General features: G+C 32.3%; 2 protein-coding genes across 2 annotated transcripts in view; both read left to right on the top strand.

Annotated features, from left to right (window-relative positions):
* LOC136983714 (cilia- and flagella-associated protein 77-like) overlaps nt 1-12,197 on the top strand; it is a 233,549-nt gene that overhangs the window by 23,225 nt on the left and 198,127 nt on the right. The window lies entirely within an intron of this gene.
* Nucleotides 1-12,197, top strand: part of Pcl (polycomb protein Pcl) — a 61,960-nt gene that overhangs the window by 42,626 nt on the left and 7,137 nt on the right. The window contains 4 exon segments of the mRNA XM_067280537.1: nt 1,953-2,005; nt 2,125-2,236; nt 10,079-10,205; nt 10,293-10,360. Of these exon segments, the coding sequence (XP_067136638.1) occupies nt 1,953-2,005; nt 2,125-2,236; nt 10,079-10,205; nt 10,293-10,360 (360 nt within the window).

The following is a 12,197-nucleotide window of genomic DNA, read 5'->3' as shown; positions in this document are numbered from 1 at the left end:
TGAATACTAAATTCAAACTCAACCCCCAAACAATAATCTACTTTTAATGATTGATAATTGTTATTAAATTGAAAAAGTTGGTTATACAGAAATTTAACTTCGTAATTTAGAAACAATTTTACGTATTCTGCATGTACCGTCCTTGTAATCCAAAGAAATGATTCTTGGTAGGCGACCTTACAGCAATGGTTAGAAAATTTACGGTTTATTTTAAAAGGTTTTGCTAATCATTGTTGTAAGATCGTCTACCAAGGATCATTTCTTTGGATTACAAGGACAGTACACACAGAATTCGAATATACAGCAACCATACTTACTATGTTAAGAATTTTACGTATATTTTTGGCTGAAAGAGCAGTGTACAATGCAAAAATTTGTTAGAGAAATTTACTATATAGAAGTTTTAATAGTTTTTTTTACTGTAATTTAATAGGATTTTTTTAATTTAATAAAAATGTGTTTGTAGTGAAATTATGAATAGCAAATATTGTGGTGATCAGTCAAATTTTTTTAGATTGACTGGTTGACTGCTTTCTTGTAAACATGCCCTTGTGTATTAGCTGCCTTACAAGCTGGCAGCTGTCAGATATTATCCTTAGTCACTTATTATCAAAATAGTATTGAATCTCTGTGATCACAATAAGTAGTGACCATGATTTTGAAAAAAACCTTCAAATCTTTAGAAAATTCATTTTCAGGAGAAAATCTGTACTAAAATGAAACACTTCCAAATAAGTTAAAACACACAACTCAGTTAATGTTTAATTACACAATCAAAAGATCGTGTGATTGAACATTGATTTTTCACTATTAAATCTTGATGATGACAACCAAAATATAAAAATCAAAAGGTAGAAATAACACATTTGTAGACTTTAATGTATATTATGTTGAATGATTACTCTAGAAACAATACTACAGTCTTTTATATGGAGCAATTTTTGTGTGTTAGATATTTTTCAAGTATGTAATTTTGTGTGGATAACTTGTGGCAGCTTAAGCTAAAAGCTGTTAGAGGTGAAATAAGACCTTTATATACACACCTGCTTTAAAGTGATGGTTGAAACATTTACCTGTATATGGTTTTTAGAAAACAGCATTTTTTCCCACCTTCCATTTATTATTAGTTCATTAATATATATAATTATAAAATAAGAGAAATAGGAAAAAAATAAATATTTATGATGGAACCTAATTTGTGTAAGTAGCAAATAACAAAAATTATGAAATACCAATAATATATCCAATGATAGATTACTTAAAAGGCTTTGAGAGAGAGGTAAATTACTGGAAACTTAACTTTTAAGGCTCTGGTTCCTCTTCTATCTCGATCAGTATTGAAACTTATTCTCTCTGACAGTAAAAAGTTAGTTTGTAATAATGATTAAAGCATTGCTTGACACATTGAGAATAACTAAGAGATGACTAAACGCAAGGTTTATAAATATTCACTTTGATGGTTTCTGGAAAAATTGAGATGGCAAATAAATGTCTGGTATGCAAAGGAGTGTTTGCATCTTGTAAAGCTGCTCTTGGTAAGTTTAGACAAATAAACTCCTTAAACAGCTTATAAATTGCAAGTAAATCTTCAGTCAGACCTCACCGTAACATAATTCTCACCTACTCCAAATAGATTGTACAGATAATCAACAGGCTATCTGCATATAATTATGGTAATTATTTTGTCATGTCTTTTTTACATGGTACATCATAACATTTTCTTAATTCTTAATATGTATAATATATTGACAAATATTTATTAAATTTTTTTATATAGAATTTCTTTGTAATCAAGTCAAAAAACTTTTTTTATTCTTATTTTTTTCCAATTTTTACTTTAAAGAAGATAATTTCAAGGGATTGCTTTTTGAATATTTTTAAAGCCCAAATATGCCCCCTCCCTTTATTAAATATAAACTGAACAAATTTTCAAAATGTTTAATATGTTTTAGATGGTACAGAAAAATGCTGCAATGCTGCCGATGCAAGCAGTGGTTTCACGAAGGTGATTAAAAATTTTTATTTTTTGGAAATCTCTTTTAAAAATAATACTATGTTACTAGTATTATTTCTAATTGATAAAATTTCTCATACAATTTCTTTTTAATCTTTTTTTATGTGAAGCTTGTTTGCAATGCTTAGAAAAGCCTCTTCTTTATGGAGACAGATTTTATATATTTGTTTGTTCAATATGTAATTCTAATCAAGAATATCTGCACAGAATGGAATTGAAATGGTAATGTCATAATTTTAATGTGTTAATCTTGAAAAATAATTTATAAATGTTAGTTCCTAATAACTCTCTGAAAATTTATTAAAAACTAATTATTTACAAAAATAATTTTTTTTTTTTTTTGTTTAAATTATTTCATAATTTTAATTCTGGAACTTATTTAAGAAATTCAGTGAAATTTGGCTCTTGTTAATTCTGGATTATATCTGTGTGCAATTTGATGTATTAGTACTAAAATTTAAGAGAAATTTAAACATAGTTGGCTATAATTATATAACACAGTGATTGATCTTTAATTCATTTGATCTATAATTTACAGATTTGTATGGGTATAAACGTTACAAGCTATGCAATGTCTTTTAGCTTTTTTTTTTTTTTAAGTTACATAAATGTATGAACCAACATACATTTCTATTCTTTAACAACTAATTTTTTTAAAGATTAATAAAATTCAATTCAATTATGCAACTAAAGTTAATATTACAGGAGGACACAATTCATACATCCAACAATTTGTTAAAACAGCTTAAAAATGTATTAGTTTTTCTAGTGTGTTCCAAAATTTTGGAGGAATCTTCTGTTCTTCATTTTCTTACTATAATGCTTTTTTTTTTTTTAATCTGTTAGATCGTTTTTATAAAATATTAACTTTCTGTCATTAAATTTGCTTTAAGACTTATGCAATTCTTTTAATGGATTTACAGCGAAAGCGTAGATTGTTTAAGTGTTGATATAATTTAAAACTGGATATCTAAATGAGTACTTTAAATGCTTTTAGCACTGCACATGCATGACCTAAATAAATGAGCATCTAAATCAGTGGAATTTGAATGCAAGAAAAATTCACAGAACAGCAAAATCATTAATATGGTAAAATAGCAACAAAAATATGCATGAACATGCATATTTATTAAAAAATTATAGATTACAGAATGAATAATAGTAAAAAAGAATTAATTTTAATAATTATGTTTGTAAAAACTAACAAAAATAAACCAAAACTTTTATAAAAATGAAACTTCTTTAAATCAATTATAATGCAATACATTAGCTTGTTGGTTTTGCAGATTTCATCAATATCAAGTCTAATATTTGATATAGCTACCCTCACTTCTAAGTCTATATTTGTACAGTAAGCCTTTCTCATTTTTAAGTTTTTTTATTGGCGATTGTAAGATCCAAGCTCTCTCAAATATTATGTCGAATGCTGTAATGAATACTCGGTATATGGTAAAAATATTTTTCCTGTTTTTCTTGATAATTTGTATTAAGCTATTTAAGTAATTAAAAATATCAACTGTATATGCCACTTTAACACACTATCTTTTTAAAACATTTTATAAAAGTATTTCTGCCTTTATTTTGGAAAAAAGGACAGAAATTTATTCTTAGTGCTATGCCTATTTTTAGAACTATTCCTGAATAACAATCTTAATTCAGAGTTCAAAAGCAAAGATATATACTGAGCATTCTTTTTAAATTTGAATATCTATTTCTGTAGATATTGTCACGCTGGCTCCGAGGGAGACTACTGCCATTGTGAGGAGAGTGGCAGAATGAGGGAGAACAGTTTAAAAATATTCAAAAATAACGTTAGAGATATTTCTTTTAATGAGTTCTATATCGTTTCTGTTGAAGGCTCAGAGTTGTACTGGAATGTCCTAGAGTACTGATCCATGGGGGTGTATACTTCTAACTTTTTCGACCTTTTGAGAAGTTTAGATAGATTGGGAGAGTAGTAGTATAAAGAAAGAATTGGATGTTTCATCAGTGCAGTTCTACCATTGTATGGACGAGTAACAAAGTGTCGTTGGAGTGACAGAGAAATGAACAGTGTAAGTGCGAAGTAATTGTAGTGTCTATAGGTTAGGAACTTGTTAGTGTATCTAAATAAAAGTGTCAGTTTCGGTAAACTGTGTTCTGAATTTTATATCCTGAGCCCCACAGCTCGTAACAAATTGGTGTCAGGAGTGTGATATGAATCATGCTGGTTATGCCAAAAGAAGACACTGAAAAGATTCATACACGAAGCCAACGGTGACAGCAGGCGATGGATCAGTGGCATTTTGGTGAATCTTCTGATCGGACATTAGATGGTCAGCAAATAAATGACTGTTTTAATTGCCAGCACCTCTGGCGCTACTCCAGCACCGGCTATGCTGGACCTGTCTGTATTGTTGGCAGCGTTACAAGAGCAGACCAGTCAGTTGAAAGATATGCAAAAAGAGCTCCAGCAAAGTTAAGAAGAGCAGGCATGTCAACTGAAGGAACTGCACACCACGATTGGCAGTGATTTAAAGGTAATCAAGGAGCAGGTTGAGCACCATAAAGAGCAGGTCCAATGGCATGCGGACCAAATTGCCAAAGCTGAAGTGAAGATCACAGATGTTAAGAAAGCTTGTTCCAGCTAAAATCTGAGATTGGGAATGTCATTCCTGTTATAGCTACTCTAGCAGTACATGGATTTAAAGTACCGCCTTTCGATGGGACATCTTCGTGGTCAGCTTATAAAATCCAGTTTGAAGCCGTGGTGAGGATGAATGGATAGACTAAAGCACAGGCCATGACAGCACTCACATTGGCCCTCCACAATCAGGCCTTGACTGTACTAGAGGCCCTTGGTAAGGACATCACTTACAACCAACTGGTGGAGGCATTGGAGTCCAGATACTGGGACAAGCATCTCGAACATGTATATCGGGCACAGCTTAAGGATTGTGCGCAACATAGTGCCAAGACTCTACAGTGCTGGGCACTGGACGTTGAGAAGCTTGGTCTGAAAAGCATATCAGTCTTCACCTGCATTGGTTGAAAGACTACTTGTTCATAGATGGAATACATGATCTAGAAGTTCAAGCCACTGTCAGATTGGGACATCATGAAACTCTGAAGGACGCTTTGGCCCATGCCTTGGAGGTGGAGGCAGTAAGACACGATGATCGATCCATCATGTCAGGGAGGTTGTAACAACAGGTCCTCAGTGTTACTACTGTAGTGCAAGGGGCCACCTGCAAATGAATTGCCCAAAGTGAAGGCACCTTGGGAGAGACCGAAAGGGGGATGGACTTCAGAAGGTAGAGGTGGCTGTACCACCACCCAGCAATGGCAGCAGGGAAACAAGTAAATGCGAGGAGTGTGGGGCAGGTGCTGGCTGGTTCTGAGGGAGCCCCAGGAATCTCGATCTTCCAAGCCCATGATGGGAATAGCCTGATTATCCAAGGCAAAATTAACGGAACACCATGTAAGCTGACATTGGACACTGGAGCTTCCACAGTCATCAGTTGTCAGCTGGCAAATCAGTTTCTTGGGGACTACTTCAGTGGCCATGATATACTTCATCTTAACAGCAACCGGTCAGCACATATCCGTCCGAGGCGAGAAAGAGGTGGAATTGCAACTAGGCAACAAGATTTATCAGCATAAAGTTATCTTTGCTGATATAAGGGACGATTGTATTCTGGGCTTGGACTTCATGAGAGAACATCATTGTGAGATTGATGTTAAGCAGGGAGTCTTAAAATTGGTTCGGCGGAACTCTTTATGGAAGGTGCATCATCGGGTATATAGGGAAGACAGGATTGGTTTGGCACAAAATAAATACAGGAAACGAGTTACCAATCTATCGGTGACCGAGAAGGCTACTGATGGCACGTGAACAAGAGGTGGATGCCATGATTCAGGGAATGGTAAGGAATGTCATTATAGAGCCCTCATCTAGCCCATGGTGTTCACCTGTGGTCCTGGTAAAGAAGAAAGATGGCAGCATGCTTTTTTTTGTGTGGACTGTCATGACTGAACAATGTTACAAAGAAGGACAGCTATCTGCTGCCGAGGATCGTCGACACATTGGATATGCTGACAGGAATGAAGTAGTTCACTACCCTGGACCTAAAAGGTGGCTACTGGCAGATGGAAATATACCCTAGAGACAAAGAGAAGACTGCATTATTCACAGGAAAGGGTTTGTGGCAATTTAAGGTCATGCATGCCCTTTGGGCTGTGCAATGCTCCAACTACTTTTGAAAGACATATGGAGCTAGTACTCACTGGATTGAGTGGGGACTCCTGTCTTGTCTATTTGGATGATATAATTATCGTGGGCTGCACATTTGAGGATCATCTTCAAAACCTGGAATGAGTGTTATTGAAAATACGAGGAGGCAATTTCAAATTGAGCCCGAAAAAATGCACCTTCTTTAGATGGCAAGTTAAATTCTTGGGACACATCTCAGAAAAGGGAGTACAGATAGACCTGATAAAATCGTCACTGTAAAAGATTGGCCAGTTCCAAAAGACAGGACGGGAGTTAGAGCTTTCTTCAGCTTATGCTCTTATTATTGTCGGTGTGTGAAGGATTTTGCTGATATTGTCAAACCACTGCATAAGCTTATGGAAGAGAAGACACGATTCTGCTGGGACAAGGGTTGTGATATTGCATTCCAGGAATTAAAGGAGCATCTGTGCAACATGCCAATTTTGGGCTACCCTAACACTGGAAGTGACTTTGTAGTCGACACAGACACAAGTAACATGGGGATCGGCATGGTTTTGTCTCAACAAAAAGGAGATCGGGAATTTGTTATAGCCTACTTCAGCAAAGCCTTATCCAAACCAGAAAGGAATTACTGCATGATGAGAAGGGAATTACTTGCTGTAGTTAAGACCTTGCAACATTTTAGCAACTACTTGCTTGGAAGAAGATTCCACTTGCATATAGACCATGCTGCATTGAAGTGGCTTTTACATTTGAAGAATCCAGAAGGACAAGTAGCAAGGTGGATAGAGCTGCTACAGGAGTGTGACTTTGTGATTGAACATCATAAAGGGAAAATGCATGATGTTGCAGCTATGATTCCAGTTATAAAGAGCTACTGGGCACGATGGGATAACTTGACTATACAGGATGGGATATTGTGCCATAAGTGGGAAAATACCCGAGGGGACAGCTACCACCTGTAAATAGTTGTTCCCAAAGAAAAAGTTCCAGAGATCTTAAAACTGTACCACGATGGCTGCTCTGGAGGTCATATGGGGGTGAAGAGGACCTTACTGAAGATCTGCGAGAGATTTTATTGGATCCACTGTCATGATGATGTGGAGGAATGGTGTCACAGATGTAACAGTTGCACGGCCGTGAAGGGATGTCAAACTTGCAGTAAAGGTGCATTAAGGGTATACAATGTTAGAGCCCCATGGGAACAAATAGCGTTAGATGTTGTGGGACAATTTCCTGAAAGTGAAAATAGAAACTGGTACTTCGTGGTTGTCATGAACTACTTTACTAAATGGCTAGAAGTATTTGTCATTCCTAATCAAGAAGAGGTAACCGTGGCCGATAAATTAGTCCACGATGTCTTCTGTTGGTTTGGAGTATCCTTAGAGATTCACAGTGATCAAGGCAGGAATTTTGAGTCTCAAATATTTTAGGAGACATGCCTTGTGATGGGTACCCACAAAACCAGAACCACCTCGTATCATCCACAATCCAATGGGATGGTGGAACGATTTAATCGGATGTTGGAAAGGTACCTGGCAAAAGTCATAGAGACTGGGACAAACACATTCAACCGTTTTTGTTGGCATACCGAAGTGCAGTCCACGAAAGTACATCTGTGACACCAGCATTTGCAAACTTTGGAAGAGAACTACGATTGCCCACAGATTTAATCATTGGTACCCCACCTGATAGTCCACGTAGCATGACCGACTATGCAGACGATTTATGTCATAAAATGAATGACATATGTGACCACATCTGACAGTCAGGCCAACAAATGTCTGAAAAGATGAAGACCCGATATGACCAGAAGGCAAACAGTCAAGGCTTCGAAGAGGGTTCCCTAGTGTGGTTACATAACCCAGTGCGCAGCAAGGGGAAGTCTCCTAAATTACAGCCAAAGTGGGATGGGCCATATCGTGTTGTGACTAGAATCAACGATGTCACCTACTGAATACAGAAGGGGTCGAGAACTGTGCCCAAGATTGTTCATGTGGATTGTTTGGCACAGTACTATGGGTCTAACGATGCTCGGGACAAGCATTTCTTAAGAGGAGGGCAGTGTCGCACTAGCTCCGGGGGAGACTAGCACCATCATGTGGAGAGTGGCAGAACGAGGGAGAACAGTTAAAAAATATTCAAAAATAACATTAGAGATGTTTCTTTTAACGAGTTCTATAACATTTTTGTTGAAGGCTCAGAGTTGTACTGGAATGTTCTAGAGTACTGATCCATGGGTGTGTATACTTCTAACTTTTTCGACCTTTCAAGAAATTATGATAGATTGGGAGAGTAGTAGTATAAAAAAAGAATTGAGTGTTTCATCAGTGCAGTTCTACCATCGTATGGATGAGTGAGAGAGAAATGAACAGTGTTAAGTGCAAAGTAATTGTAGTGTCTATTAGGTTGTGAACTTGTTAGTGTATCTAAATAAAAGTGTCAGTTTCGGTAAACTATATTCTGAATTTATATCCTGAGCCCCACAGCTCGTAACAATATTAAAGATCTACTTCCATAGTTATTCAAATTTAAAAAAAAAAAATCATCTTTAATGATCTTGACTTGTGAAATTTAACATATTTACAACTTTGTTTCTGTAGGAGTTAAAGCTGCCAGTAATGTGTTTGAAACTACAGATTTTCTATACAAAATCATCGCTTAGATATATTTAATTTTTTTGTCTTTGCAAGGGAAACAAGAATTAGTTCACTGCAAAATGCAAGTTGCATGTTGTCTATGTCATAAAGTGCAAATTTATGCTAAAGTTCATCCAATCATAGTATCAGCTAGTATACCACTTTTATAATTTAGCAGAACACAGGTTAAGAACCACTTATCTAAATCATACATAACCATGCAATTAGATGCTCAAGCTGGCTGTATCTTTTATTGTGGGCAATTATCAGTGTGTAAACAGCAGATGGTTTGCCATTTTCTACAAAATGATTTGGGGAATGAATGCAGCAATTGAGAAGTTTAAAAATGATAAAAGTATTAATCTGTTTTATTTTCTTGTTTTTATTTCTGAAAAGAACTAGTATGTCACTAGATGATTGTGTCATTATCATCCATAATTGATTTATTCTCCTTTCTCTACATCAGAGACCATACAAGTGAAAGTAGTTGATATCAGTGGTGCAATTTACATGGAAGTCATGTGATTATGTGCTGGCTTGGAAGAATGAAATTACTCATGTAGATATCCAGCTTAAATCTAAATTGTTAAACTTAAGCTATATTTATAGTGAAGGATTTAAAATATATTTATTACGTACAATTTTGACCATGTTTTCTTATATTATACTATTTCACATTCTCTGTTAAAAAGTTAATATGCTCTTATATCTGTCTTTGACTAATCAAATTATTCTATTTTTACAGATTATTTTACATGGAGATCAGTCACTGTGTTGTTGTTTAATAGGAACAAGGAGTAAATTATTTCAAAGAAATTTTTATGATTAGCATAAATGAAAATATATGTTTTATCAGTTAGAACAGATGTTTTTGAAGTAATATATTTTTCAAAATTTTAAAATATAATTTTAAGTATGAAATGCTTGAAAATTTAAGTTAGTGAGATCCATTTCAATCATAAAATATATGCCAAGAGTTAAAAATTTAGTTTGTATTTAACTTTGAATGTGAAATAATAAGTGTAAATTTAATTTTACAAGTAGCTTATGAATATAATGAAAATTAACTCAGGAAAAGCTTATTCGGTAGAATACTGCCAGTACAATATTTCTTAGCTTCAGCGATTAGAAAAATACATTTCCTGTATACATATTTAAAACAATAAGGATCAGATAAAAATGATATAATAAGGTTTTTTTAATATTGTGCAGGGTTGATGTCACTCATTTATTGCTTTTCAATTTGACTGTGGAACACAATAAGAAATACTTTGATTTCAATAGTGTAATTGTTCCATATATCCTTAAAAAGTGGCAATATCTTCAAATAAAAGGAAAGGTAATATAATATTTTATATCATAATAATCAAGGTATTTTTCAGTCACAAATTCATGTAAAGGAGATCTGTTTTATATTAATTTATAGTTGTTTGGTGTAAGAGAGGACACGAAGAAGGACAATATTTTACTTTCACTTAGAACCAATAGAAATAGGTAAGTTTGAAAAAATGTCATTTTAAAATAAACAAAACCAGTGTATTATGATTTCATGTATGATCCTTCAATGTATATAGATAAACTAAGAAAGTTTATTTTTTTTAACCAAAATTAAGATAAATTAATATTGAATGGTATATAATAAACTCAATACTAAATATGTACAATGAATTTTATATTAGCAGCAATGTAGAACTTCTGAATAATAATCTTTTTTAATAGAGAAATTGATTGTGTCATTATTTAAAAAATTGTAATCATATTAATAATTATTGATGTGTAATGTTGTAAACTTGTCTGTAATTTTTGTATTTTGATTATGATGGTGATCTTATTTACTTTTTAAAATGTTATAACATTTTAAAATTATGAATTCTTAACTTGAACTGAATTTTTAAATTTAATTTAATGATTTTAATTTTTGAAAAAAATTTTGATATTTAACCTCATTTATTTTTCTATTTATAGATAGCAACAAATATGAAAATATGAATTGTTCAAAAACATTTACATTTGAGTTTCTAAGCTAAACACTATTTATTTATACAATATAATAAAACACATTTAATAAATGATATTTGTAATTGTTAATGAATGTAATTTGATGTATAATTGATTATTTAACAATTATCACTAACTATGGGTAAATGATTTGTTTTTCATTTATTTAATGTCTTAATTATAAATTAAGATAAACAATTAAATATTAATATAATCAAAAATATACTCAACAAAGTTGTTTGTATTTTATTCATCAACATATTACTTTATGATGACAAGTATTTTTTTTCTTTTCAATTTATGTAATGATAATCAGTGAAGAAAATATTGTCTTACATTTTTTGATATTTTATGCACATACAGCTATTGTAGTAATAATTATCATAATATAATTTGATTTTATATATAATTTCTATATGTAATAAATAAAGTTCAATGATTTTAAATGGTTGTAGTTATTTTAAGAGTACTGTAGAAATAGTATCTTAAAATTAATAAGAATTTACTTATAATTGCTGTCTTGTTTATATCTTTTTCTCTCTATTATTGTTTTTATTATTGTGGATATTATATTTTATAAATACATTGCAATAGAAAAAATTGTGGTTTTATTATTGTGTAATGGTTACATTCTTACAATACACTATTCAATATTTCTAATAAGTAATTCAATTAAAAAGTGATTGGCGTGAAATTAATTTCAAACATTAAATGAAGAAAAAATGACATTCGTCTAACACAAAAATTTATAATTATTCTTTTATATTAAAATATAATAGTTAATTATCTACAAATGTGTACAGCACATGCATAAAATGTTAGAAGTATTAAAATATACATTAAAGCATTTTAATTTATATATGTGACAGTCATATATGCAAAATAATTATTACAATTGTATGTGTTTTTAGAGTTGTATATAATTTTCACCTTAATATTATGTTCAAAAAGTGCAAAGATCAACAATATCATAAATGATAAGTAATAGTGATTTGCAAAAAGACAGTTTTATTGATCAGTATAATTTAATTACATCTTGAAACTAGGATAAGAATTTCATTCCATCCATTGCCATTTTTTTTTTTTTTTTTCTACTAAATCTTTCTACTTTTGGATAAATATGGCATTTTTATTTTAAACTTTAGTGCAGAAACAATTATGTAGTAAGAAGAAAATTTGATTTATATATTATTAAAATGTATATTCTAATTTTTGCCAATGAGAGAACTATTTTTAGATTTAAATTATTATAAAGCATTTTTTAATTCCAAAAAATTCAGGTTATATCAGGAGTAATTTCTTAAAATGAATGAATGTAGAGAAATCTGTAGTT

The sequence above is a fragment of the Centruroides vittatus genome, unplaced genomic scaffold (genome assembly GCF_030686945.1).
Source record: "Centruroides vittatus isolate TY-2023 unplaced genomic scaffold, ASM3068694v2 contig_884, whole genome shotgun sequence".
Lineage (NCBI taxonomy): Eukaryota > Metazoa > Arthropoda > Arachnida > Scorpiones > Buthidae > Centruroides > Centruroides vittatus.
This window is presented reverse-complemented; position numbering and strand designations above follow the sequence as displayed.